Source organism: Neltuma alba, unplaced genomic scaffold, assembly GCF_004799145.2.
Source record: "Neltuma alba isolate B1F8T4 unplaced genomic scaffold, ASM479914v2 tig00010343_pilon, whole genome shotgun sequence".
Classification (NCBI taxonomy): domain Eukaryota; kingdom Viridiplantae; phylum Streptophyta; class Magnoliopsida; order Fabales; family Fabaceae; genus Neltuma; species Neltuma alba.
Genome location: NW_021635253.1, coordinates 1 through 22141, shown reverse-complemented (window position 1 = coordinate 22141; position 22141 = coordinate 1). Strand labels below are relative to the sequence as shown.

Here is a 22141-nt window from a genome sequence, read left to right as displayed (position 1 = left end):
TCCATATATCACAAAGAGAGATTTATTTAAGCACAAGCTAATACAAAAAAAAAAAAAAAAGCGCCATGCCTGAATTTTAATCAGTTTAAAAGAGACCTCAGTTTTTTTTTTTTTAAATAAAAATGTGTGAATTATCTCCATACCACTAGGTTATAAACTTATAATTTAATCCTCCCTTCGTCCTAAATGTACGAAATAGTCAGAAAAAATATATTTTTAAATATAAAGCTTCAATTAATTTATCTTTTAGATATCTAATTTTTAAACTGACATATAGGAATGCTTCATTGAGGTATTTGAGGGAGATGTCACGTTTATTAGAATTAAATAATTTATTTATCTTTATTATTGATCTACCCAAATTAATTTTTACATTAAATATATAATTCTGGTTAACATAACTGAACTGACATATATCAATTGAATGGAACAGAAATCTATATGTAGATGAGATTTCATGTAAGCAAAAGCCACTTAAAGTTGAGATTTTTCCAATTAGTTTTTTTTTTTTTAAATTTTCAATTTAGGGGCAGTTGGAAACGGAAGGACAGCAAGTGGAAGTGGAAGAGTAAGCCATACCCAAACAAAGAAAAGAAAGGAGGCGGTGGTGTTTGTCTCAACGTTCATCCGTGAACCTCTGTCTCAAAAGTTTTTCTGTTTATCTCCATTCTCTTCCCTCCATTTTCCCCTACCTGCTTCCTCTTACTCATCCTTTCACGAGATTCTTTTTCCCCCCTCATTCTTCTCTGTCTTTTTCTCTCTCTATATATACCCCACCATACCCGACCTTCCTCCCTCACATGTCCTCCCTCCCTTCTCTCCTCTCCTCTGTTCTCCTCGGTTTCACCCACCTCCCAGCGTTTTCTCTTCTCCTTTCTTTCTAACCAAACAAGTTTTTTCTTTTCTCTTCTATCTCAATACCATTTGAGAAGCTGAGTTCTTATGCAGTAGCAGATGTATTCAACTGTCAAGAACGCTCACAGTCACAGGCCTGCTGCTTCTTCAGGTAATCCCTCTTCCTTTCATGTTCAAATCCTTATTTTATTTACCAAACAAACTGATAAAGAGAGAGACGAGTCACTGGTCGTTTGTTTAATCTGATTGTTAATGTCAGGCCCATTTATGATTCCCATCACTTTTCTGCTGGATGCCATTGTTGTTGTGCTGGTTGTGAGTCCTTTTGCTGTCACTGGTCTCAAGGAATGTACCAACACTCCCACACAATCTCATACCTTGCGCGCCCAGTTATCAAAATCCAAAAACCAGACATGGAAGGCTGAGGTTATGTCTCACTATCACCTCACTCCGACAGATGACTCTGTCTGGGAAACTTTGCTGCCCAGAAAATTGTTGAAAGGAGGAAAAAATGAGCATGATTGGGCAATGATGTACAAACAGATTAAGAATCAAGGGTTGTTGAACTCGAACTCACCTCAAGGTATTCTCAAAGAAGTTTCACTACATGATGTGAGATTGGATCAAAACTCGATCCATTATCGGGCACAGCTCACAAATTTGGAGTATTTGTTACTGTTGGATGTTGACAATTTGCTATGGAGTTTTAGGAATACAGCTGGCTTGCCTACTCCTGGCACGCCTTACGGAGGTTGGGAAAGTCCTGAAATGGAGCTTAGGGGCCATTTTGTTGGTGAGTTGCTTTCATTCATTCATTATCTTAGATGTTTGTTTCATTATTTCTATTTAGTTATTGTCTTTAATTGTACCATATTACTTATGTCCCCTCATAAATGCTTACTTTATTGGAGGTTAAAAGGTGAGACTGTGTGAAAACAGATCCGACATTAAATTCCATTAAGCAATGAGTGAAAATGTCATAACATAAAGTTACATGTTTTCTCATATTAATTAATTAGTTGTTTTTAACATTTTGAAGGCCATTACTTGAGTGCATCGGCTAGAATGTGGGCTAGCACACATAATGATGCTTTGAAGGGGAAAATGTCAGCCATCGTTGGTGGTCTTTCAGCTTGCCAACAGAAAATTGGAACAGGATATCTCTCAGCATTTCCATCTGAATTTTTTGATCGCTTTGAAGCAATTCAATATGTGTGGGCTCCCTATTACACCATTCACAAGGTACATTAATCCATAACTTTGTTCTTGAGTATGTAAGTATATAATAACTGTACCATCAAGTGAATATTGTGGGGCTTAATTTCCTTGATCGACTTTGATAGATCATGGCTGGGCTACTAGATCAACATATTGTAGCTGGAGACCCTCGTGCTTTGAAAATGGTGACGTGGATGGCTGAGTACTTTTACAACCGTGTGCAGAATGTGATCGCAAAATACACTATAAGTAGACACTACCAATCATTGAATGAAGAAACTGGAGGAATGAATGATGTCCTTTACAATTTATATAGCATAACGGTAGGTTAATTAGTATTGTTGCTTCATTAATTTGTTCAAATAATACTTGTCATTTCTATACTTGCTTCATTTACTAGTTATGAAGAAGTGATTTTTCAAAATACAAGATAAATATATGAGATGAGTCTTGTATCATAAAACACAAAAATACTTATTTTAGACTAATACAAAGAGCTATTTAATATAATTTTGAGTCGTTTCAAGTTGCTCATACGTTCAATTCTAAGTGCACATGTCTTGCAAACTTATGTAGGGAGATCAAAAGCATCTATGGCTGGCTCATCTTTTTGACAAGCCATGTTTTTTAGGGTTGCTTGCTGTAAAGGTAATGATTACATTCATTTATTATATTGTTTTTATCTGATTTTTAACTATATTTTTGGCCCTAAATCACTAATTTCCATTTCAGTACCTAAAAAGCCATTGCCTGGAAATTTCTTCCAAAAAGTTGCTGTCTTGCTCATTAATTAATTAATTATTTTATTTTTCTGGATGTTGAATGTTAACATCATTATGGTCTTTTTTATTTATTTCATCTTAAATTATTCGGGATCAGAACTGGAATTAAATGCTACGTACCAATCGGTTGCAATGTCAACTAAATTTCCGTGAAAAACAAGTTTCTCACTTAAATCAAATTTCACTTCAAATGAAAAGCAGATTGGGGTGTCCAAAGAAAGGGAAAAAAAGCAGATTGGATTGGGAGTAAAATGAGGGCAATCATTATTTCCTCTTTCACCCCCCCCCCAAAAAAAAAAAGATTCATTTAAGTGAACATCATTAGCAATAACGAGCTCACATTTGTATGAAATGTTCATAATTGGATTTCAACTTTGGCAGTGGCATAATCATATTCTAGTTTAGATACATATTTAACTGGGTCTACAATATCTTATTTCCTCTGTTTATTCATTTTTAATTAACTCACACAAATTAATGCAGGTAGATAGTGTGTCCCAAAACAAATTCCAATATTTTCAAATATCCCCTTAATTAAATACAGTTAACTATTTTTAATGAGGACTGAACTAAATTAACAGGGTTCAAGTAATTTTTCAATTTTTCAGGGGCATTTTTGGAATTAAACCTCCAATCTTTTCAAATATACCCCTAAAATGCATAATAAATTGAAAAATAAAACCTTAAATATTAGCTGTCAGTCATCCTACTGATGATTTATTACCATATCTTTTCTATATAATGTTAGATATAATTATTTTCTTGCAAAGCCCAAGAGTTTTAAAAAATCTTCATTTTTTCTATGCAGGCTGATGACATTTCGGTATTGCATGCTAATACACATATACCGATTGTTGTTGGATCTCAAATGCGGTATGAGGTTACTGGTGATCCGCTTTATAAGGTAACCTCTGCACATAGAGATATATATATATTATTTATAAAATTTAATTTGAATGCCTTCCTCATAATTATTTATGAGCAGACTTAAAGGTGACAAACATTCAAGACCGAATAACTTTATGCATTCTATTTTGCAAAGATTCAAGTTTCTAACTAGCTCGATTGTTCATGCTTTAATAATTTCTTTTATGTTAGGAAATTGGAACATTCTTTATGGACATTATTAATTCTTCTCATAGCTATGTAACTGGAGGAACATCAGTTGCAGAGTTTTGGTAATATGACTTGATTAATTATTTTTACTTCCATTTTATTTTTCCCATATGGACTTCAAATAAATGGTCCATTGACTAACAAGGGTTCTATTCCTTCTTGTTATAGCAATTACTCATTGATTAATTTCTGTTTTTTTTTTTTTTAAAGGAGTGATCCAAAGAGAATGGCAGATAATATTTTGAAAACAACAGAAACTGAAGAATCATGCACAACTTATAATATGTTGAAGGTAAAGCCAGCCATCTATCCTTTTATTAGCTAGTTGTTTCTTTTTCCCGATCCTTAGTTTTGTGCCATAAATTGCTGCAAACTGTCTTCATTATATCAGCAATAAGACAAATTTACCGGACTTAATTTCTTAGGTTTCAAGACATCTATTTAGATGGACCAAGGAAGTAACATATGCAGATTATTATGAGCGTGCCTTAACAAATGGTGTGCTAAGTATTCAAAGAGGCACGGATCCTGGAGTGATGATTTATATGCTCCCTCTTGGCCCTGGGGTTTCAAAGGCTAAAACTGGACATAGTTGGGGAAATAAATTTGATTCTTTTTGGTGTTGTTATGGAACCGGTATACATATGCTTCCTACTTTTCTCCATCAAATAATTCAAATTATGTCAAACTATATTATATGCTTATATTCTCTACTCTCTTTTCTTTTTGTGTCATCTTTAGGAATTGAATCATTCTCAAAGTTGGGGGATTCTATTTATTTTGAACAAGAAGGGAACCCAACACTTTACATAATCCAATACATATCAAGTTCTTTTAATTGGAAGTCTGGGGGTTTCATGCTTAATCAAACTGTGGCTCCTACTACTTCATGGGATCCTTACATAAGAGTTACCTTCACATTTTCTCCTACTGAGGTATTTACTTACAGATTTTAATGTTACGAAAGATACTTGCTTTTGCATGAAACTTAGTTCATTAGAATTTCAACCTCTTCCTTTTTGTCCTTTAATGATGGAGATTGAACATTTCAAACGGTGATGCAGAGATTTATTTAGAACTGTTACATGATGGTGACTATTGCAGTAGAAGATGGGCTCTTTATGTGATGCCTAAATAGACATCTGAACTTGAAACAATTCAATGCCTTGAATTTATTCTAATCCCTAAGAGAATTATCTAAATGATTATGGTTAATAGATTGAAATATTCACTTTGTTCAGGGAGCTGGCTCTTCCTCTACACTAAACTTCAGGATACCAACATGGACAGTTTCAGACAGCGCCAAGGCTGTACTGAATGATCAGACTTTATCTCTTCCATCTCCTGGTATTTAACTCGTTTCCTTTGAAAACTATGGATTTCACCTTATTTATGTAATAATCATTTGGTCTCGCCATTAGTTTTTAACACATTTTTATCCCTCTTATGTCCAACATCACATGTTATTCTGATGTTTTTTCTATCTTAGAGAAAGCAAAAGCGAAAAAGAATAGGATTCAATTTAAATTTGGGAACCAAAATGCAACTACCTTTTGTATTCTAAGAGGAAGTTCTTATCAGCATAGAACAGAGCAAACTCACCTCCTTTTTTGCCCGTGTAGGAAATTTTTTGTCAATCACAAGAAAATGGGGTAGCAATGACAAGTTAACCCTTCAGATTCCGCTTACAATCAGAACAGAGGCTATTGTAGGTATGAAAAAATCCGTCATCTATGCTAGCCACTTCCACTGAACACAAGAAAAAGGAAAAATTAATCTCATAACTGATATTGTGTTTTGGATTGAATTCAATTTAGATGACAGATCAGAATATGCTAGTCTTCAAGCAATTCTTTATGGTCCATATCTTCTTGTTGGCCATACCACTGGTGATTCGGACATTAAAGTTGGATCAGACTCATCTAATGCAAATTGGATTACTCCAATCCCAGCTACTTACAACAGTCAACTAGCAACTCTTTCCCAAGTTGTTTCAAACTCAACTTTGGCTTTAACAAACTCAAATCAATCTCTTATAATGCAAGAATTTCCTGAACCTGGCACAGAATCAGCCCCTTATGCTACCTTCAGACTTATTTCAAGTCAATCAAACTCCAAGTTTTCAACAGTGAGAGATGCCATTGATACATCAGTAATGTTGGAACCCTATGATCTTCCTGGAAAACTCTTAATGCACCAAGGAGCAGAAAAAGGTCTTGTGATTGCAGATTCTTCCAATGGCGGGGTCTCAAGTGTTTTCAATGTGGTTGCAGGATTGGATGGGAAAAATGGAACCATTTCCTTAGAGTCCAAAAGCAATAAAGGTTGCTTTGTATCTAGTTCCGGTTCTGGTGCAAGCGTGAAGCTAATTTGCAGTTCTGGTTCTGATGTTAATTTCAACCAAGCTGCAAGCTTTATAGCAACACAAGGAATAAGCCAATATAATCCTATCAGTTTTGTGGCTAAAGGGGCAAGGAGAAATTTTGTTTTGGAGCCATTATATTCCTTTAGAGATGAAACTTATAGTGTTTACTTTAACATTCAAGCTTGATATAGATTTCCTTTTCCATCCTCTTGAGAGCTACAGAAATGATTGGGAAGTGTATATGGTACATCATTGGAAAGTTCTCTTTTCATTCAAATGATGAGCGAGTGTACTGAAACATGCATCTCAAATGGCATGAATGATGATGATGCAATGTACATGAAAAAATAAATGAATATATATATATAGGGAAAATTAATATTAGTCCCCATATTAGTTTTTATCAGCTTTTATACGGTCCTTGTTGTTTATGAATTTTAAAGACATCCCTATTCTTGGTATGTTTAGGGAAAATTAATATTAGTCCCCATATTAGTTTTTTGCCGATACTGCTCATTGCAGTGTAGGGAGGAGTATTTTTTTTTTTTGGGTATGTTTATATAAATAATCTTAGTTCCTATAGTTTATATCAACCATCATATTAGTCTTTTTGTTTAAGAATTTTAAATACTTCTAAATCTGCTAATATTTATGCAGTTCATCCTTGTACTATTTATTACCAACAAATCAATCTTCGGGTCATGTCAAGAAATTTTGGGACACTAGGCAAAAATTACTGGAGGCCTAGTGTATGGAGATTTATTTTCATATCATTTTCCTAACTTTTTAAGATGCAAAGTTTATCAAATTTAATAATAAGATTATCTAAGTTTTCGCTCTCAATAAATAATTAGCTAATTAATCTAATATTACCTCCAATCCTAAATATAAAAATTCATTTGACTTTTATTTTGGTCCTGAATATAAGACCCTAATTCACTTTGCCTTTCATATTTATTCATTTTTCTCAAGGTAGTCCTTATAATAATAATAGTTCTAGCCAATACACTTAATTAACAAGGATATTTTGTAAAAAAAACATTTATTTATTACAAATAACTAACTAAACTAATTGTTTTAATCTACTCAAATTAATCAACTAGCTCTTACATTAACGATCGGAGGTAGTATGATCTTATAACATTGTTAATTTTAGAGAGATTTAAGTAATTTTATTTTTAAAACTTTTTTTAACAATAGTAACCATTACACTGTCAATAATAATTTATAGGTAATGCAAATATCTAAAAAGAATTAAATTTTTATATAGTTGAATACCTGTAATGTTTTAACATTTTTTGTTGATATTTATCTTAATGTCTTTATTTTTTTATGTTGATATTCATCTAAAGTTATGAAGTTTAGAATTTCAAATAAAAAAGAGTTAATACAAATTTGACATTATTTTAGTTTTGATTCCTAAAAATTAAAAAAATGATTTTGGTCATTGAAATTTAACTTTACTTTGAATTTGATCTTTAAAATTTGATTTTATTTTGACCCACTTAAATATTTTTGGTGCCTAAAACAAGGTCTCAACGACCTAAATCAAAATCAGGTCAAATTTTAAGGATTAAAAATAATATTAACTCAATAAAAACTAGAACTAAATTCACATTCTCAAAACGTGTTAATACTATTTTTGGCTCATTAACTTTGTTCCTATTTTGATTTTGGTCTCTCAAATTTTTTTCTATTTAAAATATTAGTTTCTATAATTTAATAAAAATTTGGATCATTTTGTCTTTTTGATGGACTAAAACCTATTGTTTGAAACTCGAGAGACTAAAACTAAAATTTATGCAAATTTGAGAGAACAGATATTATATTAAACCTTCTGAAAATTTCATGGAGTAAATATATTAATTCGAGATCTACGCATTCTTTTTATACACACACACACCAGAATAAATAATATAAAAATAATCACTTTTTACATACATACATATATGTGTGGCCCATATTTACGGGCGGTTTTATTTGGGTAATTGTCTCCGTTGCCTAAAAACGTTGTAGCCTTGATCCATCCTCCGCATGCCTATGCGAGTTGGCAATATTAAAAAAGTACTCATGTCCAAAAATAATACGTATCAAATGAATAAGCTAATCTTTCCCAAATTATTGTTTTAGCGTGGAATCTGAATATAGACGGCTAACTGGGGAATATAGTCGTTCAGTGAGCAAAAATAAAGTCGTGTGTGTATAAAAGAGCTATCCTTTGGGTTAAAACCACAAAAAAAAAAAAAACGGAAAAAAGAGCTCTCCCTGTTTAGATTGTCTTGACAATGTTAATTTTTTACAGGAATATGCTTAGATTTATCCATGCAAATAAATCGTTTATATTATTTAATTATCACAATATTTTACTCCTCAAACTTCTTGTCCAGTCATATTATAGAGGACTTCTAATGTTCTCCACCCTTCCCATATTTCCCCTCTCATTTTTTTTATTTTACCTCTTCTTTTAATTGTTTGGGCTTAGTGTATTTTAGTCTCAACATTCTCATGCATTGCCATTACCTTCAATATAATCTTCCCTTGTCTTTTGGCCTAGGCTCCCAATCACATACCTCATCAGCCTTGTGTCTACACACACACATTAATGGAGTTTTTCTTTCTGAATTTTACGCCCATTAATAGACTCTCGTATCATAATCATGTTAACTTTTGTGTAAGCTTGATTTTGGCGATATAGATAAGGCTAACATTAGGTTAAGACACAACAAGTAAATACCTAAATTTTGATATATCTCATTGTTGAAAAGTGCTTCTTTAATTCGGTTGGGGACAAGTCAGCAATGCCAAAAAAAAGGAGAAGCAATGGCATTTGTATCATGTTCATAAGTCCATTACCTGGACCTTTCTATTTTGTTTAAAATTTATCCTTTTTCTGTTTAGCTTCATTCTCCTCCCTCCATTTTTTTCTCTTTATCCTTTTTTACTATGTATATATACCCCGTTCTCACTTGCATCTTTTATCACTTCTCTTCCCATTCTCCTCTCCCCTGTTCTCTTCCATCTCAAGTGCATTTTCATTCTTTTTCTTTCTCTTCTCTTTCTAAAAAAAAAAACAATTATTTGTCATTGGTATTGGGAATTTGAATTTTAATGCAGGATCAGATGTATCTATTTGTTCAGACTTTCAGCAGGCCTGCAACTTCTTTAGGTTATTTCTCTTACTTTCTTATTCATTAATTTCTTCAAAATTCTCATTTCAATAGCCTTATCTATTTTATTTAGATTAGTCATACGAATGTTCACTTCTCAAACAGAAAATAACAAGAATAAGTCACTGATCATTGATCATATTTGAATTCTTTTTAGGCCCCTTTGTTCTTCCTATCACTTTCCTCTATGCGATCATTGTGCTGGTGTTGTGTCCTTTTGCTGTCTCTAGTCTTAAAGAATGCACCAACACTATTACCCAATCTCATACCATGCGTGCCCAATTATTAACATCTAAAAACCAGACATGGAAGGCAGAGGTTATGTCACATTATCATCTTACTCCAACAGATGACTCTGTCTGGCAAACTTTGCTACCTAGAAAGTTATTGATTGAAGAAAAAGATGAGCATGATTGGGCAATGATGTATAGACAAATTAAGAATAAGGGTCAATGGAACGCACCTCAAGGTCTTCTTAAAGAGGTGTCACTACATGATGTGAGATTGCTTCCGGGATCAATCCATGCTCGAGCACAGCTCACAAATTTGGAGTATCTTTTACTATTAGATGTTGATAGCATGTTGTGGAACTTCAGAAAAACAGCTGGTTTGCCCACTCTTGGAAATCCTTATGGAGGTTGGGAAAGCCCCGAATTGGAGCTTCGAGGCCATTTTGTTGGTGAGTTTCTTTCATTCATCATCTTAACTCATTTCACTACATCTAAATCTAGTCTTAACCATTTAGTGTTACTCATATCTCTTCATGAATCCTTTTTTTTAAGGTTGAGGTGTGAGTTACATTCATAACTATTAGGTTGAAGAAGAGATATAAATAAGTGAAAAACCTCATTACATAATGTTTTAAGGTTTTACATTCCAATGTAATGTTCAGTTATACATTTTTGCGTCAATGCCATTTTTGGTCCCTAAAATTTGATTTTATTTTGATTTTAGTCTCAAAAATTTATAACCAATGACTTTGGTCCTTAAAATCTTATTTTAGGAACCAAAAATACTATTCCAGGGATTAAAAATCTTTAAACAGACTAAAATGCGGTTATATTGTTAGGACCAAAACCAATAATTTCAAATTTTAGGGATTAAAACTAAAATAAAGTCAAACTTCAAGAACAAAAAATGATGCTAGCTCTAAATTTTTTATCAAAATCTAATGAAGTAGAGTAGCTAGGAGGATCTATCACAGACTGATTTTGTTTGCAATTTATTTTTCAATAATAGTATATAATTGCTTGATCTTTCACATTTTGAAGGGCACTACTTGAGTGCATCGGCTCGAATGTGGGCTAGCACACATAATGATACTCTGAAAGAGAAAATGTCAGCTCTTGTTGTTGGTCTTTCAGCTTGTCAGCAAAAATTTGGTACAGGATATCTTTCCGCATTTCCATCTGAATTCTTTGATCGTTTTGAAGAACTTCAGTATGTGTGGGCTCCCTATTACACTATTCACAAGGTACGTTAATAGTGAACTTGTTTATGATTATACAATTATATACTAGTGGGGGGATATTTTGTGGGATTGAATCTAATTAGTCAATTTTGACAGATTATGGCTGGCTTGTTAGACCAACACACTATAGCTGGAGACCCTCAAGCTCTAAAAATGCTAATATGGATGGTTGAGTACTTTTACAACCGTGTGCAGAATGTAATCACAAAGTACACTATAAACAGACATTATCAATCATTGAACGAGGAAGTTGGAGGAATGAATGATATCCTTTACAATTTATATAGCATAACGGTAGGATAATTTCTTTTCTAGTAACGATATTAATTTTCTTATACAATGGTTTTCACACACACACACACACTTTGTTGATATAACTTATTGAGTCATCTTGGGTAATCATTGAATGAGGAAGTTAGAGGAATGAATGATATTCTTTACAATTTATATAGCATAACAGTGGGATAATTGCTTTTCTGGTAACTATATTAATTTTCTTATACAATGGTTTTCACACACACACACCCACACACACACTTTTTGATATAACTTATTAAGTCATCTTGGGTCTGGCCATGCCCTAAGTTGATTTTTCTAGCCTATGGCATTTTGTAATTCTTTCACCAAGCATCATGCCTAGGTGAAACTTGATAGAGTTGGACTTAAGAAAAACCCTAGATATAAATATAAGTTCGATAAGACAAAAGTTCATAATTATAACTCAACACCCAATACTTGCTCTTACATTCAAATATGAAATTGTATCTATCTTGTTAACCTATGCAGAGAGATCCAAAGCATCTATTGTTGGCTCACCTTTTTGATAAGCCATGCTTTTTAGGACTGCTTGCTGTCCAGGTAATAATTTTTTTATTATTAATATATTATATATTTTATGTTAATTTAAACTATATTAATGAACCTATATTATTGTAACTTACAAAATTGTAAAGCCATTACAAGACCTAAACACCTAATTCCCTATTTACTTTTCTTACAAAGCCAAGAGTTTTAAATTTTCGATTTTTCCCCATGTAGGCTGATGACATTGCAAACTTGCATGCTAATACACATATACCAATTGTTGTTGGATCTCAAATACGATATGAAGTCACCGGTGATCCACTTTATAAGGTAAATTTCTACTTGTTTATATATTATATCATGTTTATTTACTATTTGTTACCCTTAATTTAGATATTTTTATTTATATTATTTATAGAGTTTCATTTTTATGTTTTCTTCTCAATTATGTAATATGATTATTTTCAGTAATGCCTTGTGAAATATGTGAAGATAATAAACATTCAAACTCAATACTTAGTTTCTAACTAGCTCCATTGATTTTTTTGCTTTTTCATAGGAAATTGGAACATTCTTCATGGACCTCATTAACTCGTCTCACAGTTATGCAACTGGAGGGACTTCAGTTTCAGAGTGGTGGTAATGTGGCCTAATAATTAATTAATTTTCATTTTTCCCATATGAAACTCAAATGATTCTTGAGTAGCAATTGTTGTGTTCCTTCTTGTTATAGCAGTTAGTTGCTGATGTCTTCTTTGTGTAGGAATGATCCAAAAAGAATAGCAGATAACATCCTGAAAACAGTAGAAACTGAAGAATCATGCTCAACTTATAACATGTTGAAGGTATTATTAATCATCTATCATTTTCATTGTTTTTGATGGAATACTTATAAGGAAGAAAGTATATTTAGGGAAAAATTTTAAAGCTCATATTATAAGTTGTTGTATAGTAATTTTATTGTATCAACAATGAAAAATTAACAGAGTTAGTGATTTCTTAGGTTTCAAGGTACTTATTTAGATGGACCAAGGAAGTAACATATGCAGATTATTATGAACGCGCCTTAACAAATGGTGTGCTAAGTATTCAAAGAGGCACGGATCCTGGAGTGATGATTTATATGCTCCCTCTTGGCCCTGGGGTTTCAAAGGCTAAAACTGGACATAGTTGGGGAACAAAATTTGACTCTTTTTGGTGTTGTTATGGAACTGGTAATTCAAATGTTGTGCTTATGTAATCTCTTACATTGTATGGGATCATAATATATCCTTTGATAACTCAAACTTCCATGCTCTTATGATATCCACTTTTTTTTTTGGGTATTCTTTAGGTATTGAATCATTTTCAAAGTTAGGGGATTCAATTTATTTTGAACAAGAAGGAAACCCAACTCTTTACATAATCCAATACATATCAAGCTCTTTCAATTGGAAGTCTGGGGGTCTCATGCTTAATCAGACTGTGGCTCCTACTACTTCATGGGATCCTTACTTAAGAGTCACTATCACATTCTCTCCTGCAATGGTACTTACAACATTACCTGATATTCATCTTTAACTATTTTAGACTGAGCATCATCATGATGCCTAATTTGGTTGAAGTTTGGCTTGTTTTGTTCTCATCCACTTTTCACTAGTAGTTCTATCATTTTTAAGGGGGGAAATAGGAAAAGTGCTACAATTTTAATATCTAAAACTCAAAATATACACTTTTGCAGGGAATTGGATCTTCCTCTACGTTGAATTTAAGAATACCAACATGGACACATTTAGACAATGCCAAAGCTTTATTAAATGATCAGACTTTATCTCTACCTTCTCCTGGTATTTTACTCTTTCCAACTTCAACTAATGCATTGGCAAGGCTAAGATTTGAAAGTAAATTTTATTTTGTGGACATATAGGAAACTTTTTGTCAATCACAAGAAAATGGAGTGCCAATGACAAGCTAACCCTTCAATTTCCTGTTACTATTAGAACAGAAGCTATAAAAGGTAGAAATCTATTTGTACTTTTCACTTTCGTTTCATACAAAGAGGAAAAAAAATTTCTTATTATTGATATTGTATTTTGAATTGTATTCGATTGATCAGATGACAGACCAGAATATGCTTCTGTTCAAGCAATCCTTTATGGTCCTTATCTTCTTGTTGGCCATACCTCTGGTGATTGGGATATTAAAATTGGGTCAAATACATCTATTGCTAACTGGATTACTCCAATCCTTACGAGTTACAATAGTCAACTGGCAACTTTTTCCCAAGTCATTTCAAGCTCAACTTTTGCTCTAACAAACTCAAATCAATCTCTCATAATGCAAAATTTACCTGGACCTGGCAACGAATCAACCCCTCACGTGACGTTTAGACTTATTCCAAGTGAACTAATCTCACAATTTTCAACAGTGAGAGATGCTATTGGTAAATCAATAATGTTGGAGCCATATGATCTCCCTGGAAAGCTCTTGATGCACCAAGGAGTAGAAAATAGTCTTGTGATTACAGATTCTTCTAATGGTGGGGTCTCAAGTGTTTTCAATATGGTAGCAGGATTAGACGGACAAAATGAAACTATATCCTTAGAAGCCAAAAGCAATAAAGGTTGTTTCATGTGCAGTACTGATTCTGGTGCAAGCGTCAAGCTAAGATGCAAGTCTGGTTCAGATGTTAACTTCAATCGAGCCGCAAGCTTTATACTTACAGAAGGATTAAGCCAGTATGATCCCATCAGTTTTGTGGCTAAAGGGGAAAAGAGGAATTTTGTCTTGGAGCCGTTATACTCCTTCAGAGATGAAACTTATACAGTTTATTTTAACATTCAAAATTGATATAGGTTTTATTTTTCCTCCTCTCAAGAGATAGGGAGATGATTAGAAATTGGATATGGTTATATTCCATGAAGAGGGGGATTGAAATATCTCAAATGATATGAATTATGATGATACAATGTAAAGAATAATTAAATGAATTAATGAATATATGGGGAAAATTGATCTAATAATCCCTATAATTTGTATCATATTTAATTTGTTCTGAAAGTTAGAATTTTTGAAGACATCTTTGTATTGTTCATCCTCTATAGGCTTGTGGATTAATATTAAGAAAAAAATTGCCAAAGTTACCTCTGGTTTTCTAATACCAAAACAGGGTTTTGATTAATCAATGATTTTGATCACTTTTCCTACTAGTTTTAATGATATATATATATATATATATATATATATATATATATAAGAGACATGGAACCCATTCTCTTATGTCTCCTCTAACTTGGAGGAGAAGGAACTGAACAAGTTGGGTTCAGTGTAAATAACTCTGAGGACAAGTGCTCCTCCATTTAATTTCTAATCATCCAGTGACTGAAAGAAGAAATAGATTCAACCTGAAATCCCTAAGATGACTCATCATATTGAAATTAGGTATGGTTTTTAGTTTTCAATCTCTCTTTCAGTAGAAGTTGTATATTTATTGTTGTAAAGCGTATATATGTAATCAAATCTATAACAAATTATAGTACCCACAGATTATGAATGTTGAAATTTATTCATCAGATTGAAGGATTCAAATTGGCCCTAAGCTGTGTTGGTCTTAGTTAGAGTGGAAGCAATATAACATGTAAAAACAGCGACAATCTGGCATTATAAATATATAAATAAGAAATATTTACACGCTAAGACTCACACCATTTATACATACATATATATAAAGAAAGGAAACATTATTTAACAAACACTATTAGTCACAACGAGAGTGGCAAAAATTAGAATGATATTCTAAATAGAAGTTTCAACGGCTACACTTGGCAGATGGGCTTCCCTTGATGACTGTAACGGGGCAAGAAGCATTTCTCACCACATGATTGCTTACACTCCCTAGCAACACCCTATCATCATCATCATCAATAATTTCAATCTTTGGTATGAAAACTATTTAACTAATTTGAATAGATTATTAAGTCAAATAAATTAGTTAATTATAACAAATGTGATAAGTTATTAGTTTTGAAAAAATGATAAATATAAAAAACAAAATAAATTGAGATTTTATATTTAAAACTAAATCCAATGATTCAACTAATTCTTATAATAAAGAGTGGAGGTAGGTAGTACTATAATTTAAAATATAAAGAGAGAAGAAAGTGTGTTGCCTTTTGATGGGACCAAAACCCCTACTTCCAACGACCAAAGAGTCAAGTTGTAGCTGATTAACAGCTTTGCACAGCTTCTCTTTTGGATCCCCCCAATATACCTTTGCCTCTACCTTTGCCTGTTACACATATTCACAAGCACACACCAATACCGCTTCTTCATAATTCATAAACTATTAAATAACCTTTCAATTCATACGAGAGAAATAAAATTGCCGAATAACACAGCAAGCAATAATAAGCAAACAAACAAAATCTACACACAGATATATACCCCTCTGGTTTTTGAGCCAGTGTCAAGGATAGCCATCACTTCCGGGTCCCTAGGAATCCCATATTGCTTCACCAAGTTGGTCTCTCTCAGTTCCTCCAAAGGCACCAAAGCTGCAAGACCCATGCATACATACATACATACTTGTATATTTATATATCAAAAAACCTGAACTGAAGTTATATATAAGCATGAATGGACAAGAGAGACGTATATACGTGAACCAGTGTCGTGGAAAAGGTCTTTCCTAGTGTGATCAGAGTGGGAAGGCTGAACGTTGATGAGGATGAGGCGATCCCCTTTGTCGGTGAGATTATGGAGAGCCCATTTGAGGGCTGATTTGCTGGTCGGAGAGAAGTCCACAGCTACACCAACGGTACGTGTCTTTGCCATCGATGCTGATCTTAACAAGTTCCCAGGTCTTGTGTTTCTTTTATAATGGTATTTATTTGCTTTTATGTTTATTCTGTATTGAGTTGTTTGGCGACTTTGCGGCTGGTTTCGAAATCCTCTGGGTCGGAGAATATTTTGGTGCTATGCAGTTGAAAAGATGGATAAAGAATAGTGGAAAAAAAGAGAATTTTTGTGGAATATGATGAGCTGTGTATAGTCAATTTTATTCCTTAAAGATAAGAGTGAGTGCATGTTTGGAACGGTGTCAAAGAACTTGTCGCTTAATCGGCTCCCTTGTGGGGGAGGGGGTTTTAAATTCTCTCTCCCCCTCTCTATATATACATGTGTGTGTGTGTATACAAGACATTTTTTTCTCAATTTCAGTTTGCAAAAATTCACTGATATAAAAGTCATTTTTACCGCTGTTAATATGAACAAGCTCTTAACTGTTAAACATGGTGGGAACAGGAAACAGGGAACTTTGAGCAGACAACTGCGAACTATTCGGCTGATGCGATACAGCTAAACAACAACTTTCTAACGTAGAAATCCACAGATAATAAACTAGCTAATGCCTATACCTGTCAAGAGATGCTCATGATCAAAGAGGATTCTAGTTTTGTACCCAAGAAAAAATACGTCATATAAAATAATAACTACTTGCTACGCACAAAGATACCAATGATTAAAAAAATTAATATCTGTCAAAATGCTGAGAATACGATGTAGACCCTCATATAAATTGAGTTTTTTAATATATGATGGTTAAAAATTGATTTCATAATTAACTAGTTGTTTAAATTATATTTATAAGAGTCCTACTTGTAAAACTTGTGTGAAAGTTCTTACTGATCGCGTTAATCTAAGTTGAATGTCTTGCCAATCACGTTAACAGAAGTTGAGATTATACTGCAAAATTATGATTCAATTTTGAGGTAGATTAAGAATATTATTAATTAGATTATAAAATGCTTTATAAGGTAGTGTTTAAGACCAAAACTAACTGAAAAACTCAGGTGAGCATAATTTCTTTTTGCAGTTCTTTTTCATGAACTATATATTATTCTCCCTCTGTTCATATTTATAAGAAACAATTTACTAGCTACTCATTATAAGTACGTTCATGGAAGTCAAGAACACTTCAAAAATTAAAAGAAAGAATTTTTCTCCCATACTTATTTCGTACAATGTAAATTATAATTGAAAAGTTACTTTTAAACACTCCAATTACCATCCTAAATAAGTCCTTAATCAATTGAACTAACGTATGTTTTTCCGTACCATGAGTTATGTTATAATACCTCCGGTCCTAATTATAAGAGCCAGTTGATTAATTTGAGGAGATTAAGAAAGTAAGTTAAGTTAGTTATTTGTCCTAAATAGGTGTTGTTTTTCTTAAAATATCCTTACTAATCAAGTGTATTGACTAGAACTATCATTTTTAGAAAGGCTACTTTGGAAAAAAATGTATAAATATGAAAGACAAAGTAGATTGTGGTCTTATATTTAGGACTAAAATAAAAATCAGACAGGGTCTTATATTAAGACCGGAGGCGGTAACTTATAAGGCTCCAGCCTTGGATATATAATAGGAAGGGTTTCAAATTAAATAAAATCATATTACATTTTTCAAGTGTGTTACATTGCAAGATTTTTTTGGACAAAGTGAATATGGACCTGTCCCTCATAAAGACGCATTATATTCCCATGAAATTCATTTTTGGATTCTTTTGTTACTTTTTGGCTTATTATATTGGACTCGTTTTCTTTCCTTTTAATCCCTAATGCACATTCCTTCTTCCTTCAAAGCTTGCGATGTTAAAGCAAGCCTATTGTAATTTATGTTTTTGATCTGCTAAAAACAAAACAAAAAAAACATGCCAGCCGTAATTTTGCTTAGTTTACGTAAAATTAACCCCAAAAAAACGACATAAACCCTTCGTCTATGTAAATGATAGCAAATATTTGTAGGGTCTGGTTTTCTAGTGTTCAGTCAAATAAAAAAAAAAAAAAAAAGCAGAAAGGCTCTTGTAATTGGGATTTTCTCTTTTTAATTTCTACTTTACTTTCAGAGATAGATAATTGTTTCTGACAGCTTCATGAACAACAAACTCCATGGTGGTACTTCACAAGCACTGCTTCCCTTCCGTGGCTTCACGTTAGTGCTGTATAATAGAGACACAGAGTATATGATGCTTCATGGACCAAGTCCTCCTTCTGCCACAAACAGGAAACCACGTGATTTAGACAGAAACAAAGAAGCACTCCATTTGTGTTAAATTTTAATTTAATTTCTAATTTTTACAATCGTTTCTTTAATGTCAACAATTGAAAGTTATTTTCATTCTGTATTTTATTTCATTGAAAATGTTTAAACTCAGATGCTGTCTGAGAAAAAAGCTTAATATGCTTCGAGTCGTTCTACAGAGAAAATTCACCCCCCCCGGGAGGGGGGGGGGGAGCATGTTTAGGACAAAATTTCTGGCTTTATGTCTATCATATAGGCAAGGCTGAAGTAACAAAGTAATCATAGGGTGGCTGAAATATTTGGCAACATTTATTCACATTATTTTCTAATTATTAAAGAGGCAAAATTAAAAGTAAAAGAAGGAAAGAGAATAATAGCCAATCAAACAACAATTAGTGCTTCTTTGTTCATTGATGTAGAGTCTGCCAAAGTTTTAAATTGATATTAACTCCCTCAGCTACTTATTCTACTTTTGTTTTTTGGGTTTCCATTTGTCATTGTCGTCAGAGTCAAGTTGATGCCAAGAGACTATTCATGTTAGCTCAAACTTAATTCCTTCATAAGCAAAGATATTCATTGTGTGAGATAGGTCATCAGGAAAGACAATGGTTTTTACTTTTTCTTACTAGCGTAGCTACTAATTTAATGGGTAAAACAAACAAAACGGTAAAGGAAGCTCACAGAAATCAAGGTTGAAGTATGATGAGCTAGAAAAGTTAAAGTACTGGGTATCTTCTCCTTTTGTCCTTGTCTAGCAGAGGACAAGAGCATAAAGAAAAGTATCATAGAAAATGAAATATAACCCATGAGGAAAAGATATTCATGCTTTGAATATTTACCATGGAAGAAAAATATATAAAGAAAAAGAAAAGCTTATTTAAATTTAGAATAACCATCTACTGTCCACTTTCGTTAGTTGTTATGATTATATTCAACATCATGTAGCCAATTGCAAACAATAATTGCCTTCTGGCTTAAACTTCTTTCTGGTTTTATAAAGATAAAATGTCCCAAATGTTTTATATCCATGAAATGCTTAAAACAAAAAAGGAGAAAAAGAAAAATCAAAGATAAAACAAGACCCCTGTCTTTCTTGCTGTAGCTTTCTCTTTCTCTCTGCGATCAAATAGAGACACAGACAAAGAGACATGAGTCTCACAGAGACCATCAGAGTGAGATATCCTTTAACCTAATCATGTCATTCTTGTCTTGTACTAGCATCCCTCCGGATAATAATGCATGTTTTGAGAAGAGAACAAACGAGCCTGTTTTCATTTCCCGAAAGAATAAAAAACCTTCCCCAGTGCACCTAGACAAAAATTTAAATCAACTTCTACTCACATTGCATAATCAATAATGAACGCTTTAATTAATGTCAATTAGGTAGGTAGGTAACATCAGGATTTTAGAAGGGTCCATTGCAGCATATTCCTTAAGCCATAAAGTGAAACAGATAAAAATAGCTACTTGTTCATAAGTGAGTCTTCAACCCTACATATAAAAAGGGCTTTCTTCTATGTCATAATTCATACCCAACACAGCTTGTGTTCTCACTCTCTTGCCTCCATGGACTTGGAATTGGAGTCACTAGTTCAGATACATCTCTTGGTACATACGTTATGTTTTCAGTTCCCCTTCCTCTTTGATTTCTACTTTTCTAGCTTTAACTTGTTTGCCTGCATACCACTAGCTGACATTTTACTGTTTTTTCCCTCTCTTTATCTTGTTGCTGAAACAGAGTCCTGGTTTTCATCTGATAGATCTACTGGGTACCTTGAAGATGTTATTGCAGGCTGGAGTTTTTGGTACAAGCAACAAAATTTACCATTGTACTCTCTGTCTCAGGATCAAAAGGTCAATTTATAATTATAGACACGTTTCATGTTCCCTTCAACAATCACTAGTTGTCAAGTTCTTGAAACTCTAATTATGTTTTCATCTATGACAGGAAACCCATTGTCTGGCAGACCAGATAGATATATTTCCACCATGTTCTTCCACAAGAACCCAACGCCTGGTTGATGGTAAGCCATGCTCCATTTCTCTTCTTTTGTTTTTCTTTTGGCCAATGCATGCACACCTTCTCTAACTCCATCTCAATGTTTATTATCCTATTCCTTCCTATTCTCTGATCCTGTGCTCCAGGTGATGGGCAGGATTTTTGTAGCCATTAAGCTTATTAATCAGATAAAAGTTAGACGCAATTTTTTTTGGCATTTGTCATCGGGATTTTTAATAAAAGCATGACAAGTGGATTTTTGTTGAGTCAACAGGAGGATGTTAATGCTGAGTAATAAAAACCGTTCACCCGTTATATTTTATTAAACAAAATCGTAGATAAAATCAAAAACTGCCTAAAATACTTAAGTAAGATTTGTCCTAGCAGTAGAGTCTATTATTCGAAGTAAGTTTTCAACCAAGCATTTGAATATTAACCCATCAGTATGTTACTCATTCGGGTTGCAAGCATAATGACAGTACACTGCCCACTACCGTTGCTTTTGGTACTATCGCAGTCAGTAACTGATAATTACATACCTCAGTCCCACCTGCAGATTACACCATTCCAGACAATGAAAAATTCAGCACTGGGAGCCAATCATCATCACCACAAGACACGCATGCAGCTTCAACACAGGAAGATAATCCTGAGAAGAGAAAGGCATCTATACAATCAGACGAAAACGATACTTCAGTTTCAAGTATTACACACACACTTTTCTTCAAACACAAAAGGGACATGACTAACTCAGTCATTAACTCTCTGCTTCTTTAACTTTTTTCTTCCACACAGCTTCTTTCGAAGTACAATGGTTCACTTTTTATCCTTCCACACAGCTTCTTTCGAAGTGCAATGGTTCATTTTGCAGTTTGGTTTTGATGTGTTATGGATTCCAGAGGGTCAGAAGAAGCGAATTGCTTACCCGTTCGAGATGGTGAAGCGAGGAGGGGCAAATGGAGAAACAGTGCTTGAAGACATAAATCAGCAGATGCGAATGAGCCCAGCGAAGCCGATTCCGCATCCAGTGAGAGATCGAGTGCGTGTTCCATGCGATTCTGATCGTGGTTTTGGGATTTCAGGAAAAGCAGTGGTGGCTCTTACTAGGATTCACACACAGGGTACAGGATCTATCACCGTTGTTAGAACCGAGGGATGAAGTGAGTGTTGGTGGATGAATTTGCGTTCCTTTATTGATGAATATTGCAGCAAATATATAACCGTACACTGACTTGAAGGGCACGCCTAAATTTCTGAAAATAAACTGAATATAAATAATAAATAAAAGAGAGTGGGAGAGTCGG

General features: G+C 33.4%; 4 protein-coding genes across 4 annotated transcripts; 3 read left to right on the top strand and 1 right to left on the bottom strand.

The window, feature by feature from the left end:
* Positions 1–825: 825 nt before the first annotated feature.
* LOC114755858 (uncharacterized) lies at positions 826–6747 on the top strand. The gene is made up of 13 exons (XM_028944744.1): positions 826–1006; positions 1115–1648; positions 1895–2097; positions 2199–2396; positions 2650–2721; positions 3664–3759; positions 3954–4033; positions 4182–4263; positions 4397–4607; positions 4713–4906; positions 5213–5318; positions 5594–5683; positions 5789–6747. The coding sequence occupies exons 1-13, from the start codon at positions 955–957 to the stop codon at positions 6520–6522; spliced, it is 2652 nt and encodes an 883-aa protein (XP_028800577.1). The 5' UTR covers positions 826–954; the 3' UTR covers positions 6523–6747.
* A 2709-nt stretch (positions 6748–9456) lies between these two features.
* LOC114755857 (uncharacterized) lies at positions 9457–14948 on the top strand. The gene is made up of 13 exons (XM_028944743.1): positions 9457–9502; positions 9661–10182; positions 10775–10977; positions 11071–11268; positions 11761–11832; positions 12013–12108; positions 12338–12417; positions 12542–12623; positions 12782–12992; positions 13112–13305; positions 13499–13604; positions 13685–13774; positions 13874–14948. The coding sequence occupies exons 1-13, from the start codon at positions 9457–9459 to the stop codon at positions 14605–14607; spliced, it is 2634 nt and encodes an 877-aa protein (XP_028800576.1). The 3' UTR covers positions 14608–14948.
* Positions 14949–15388: 440 nt separating this feature from the next.
* Positions 15389–16630, bottom strand: LOC114755860 (universal stress protein PHOS32). The gene is made up of 4 exons (XM_028944747.1): positions 16416–16630; positions 16201–16310; positions 15927–16045; positions 15389–15662 (listed from the first exon to the last, which is right to left on the bottom strand). The coding sequence occupies exons 1-4, from the start codon at positions 16588–16590 to the stop codon at positions 15566–15568; spliced, it is 501 nt and encodes a 166-aa protein (XP_028800580.1). The 5' UTR covers positions 16591–16630; the 3' UTR covers positions 15389–15565.
* Positions 16631–19986: 3356 nt separating this feature from the next.
* On the top strand, positions 19987–21996 carry LOC114755861 (uncharacterized). The gene is made up of 6 exons (XM_028944748.1): positions 19987–20010; positions 20380–20446; positions 20577–20692; positions 20787–20862; positions 21394–21540; positions 21677–21996. Exons 1-6 carry the CDS (start codon positions 19987–19989, stop codon positions 21994–21996), a joined length of 750 nt encoding a protein of 249 aa, XP_028800581.1.
* The last annotated feature ends 145 nt before the right edge of the window (positions 21997–22141 follow it).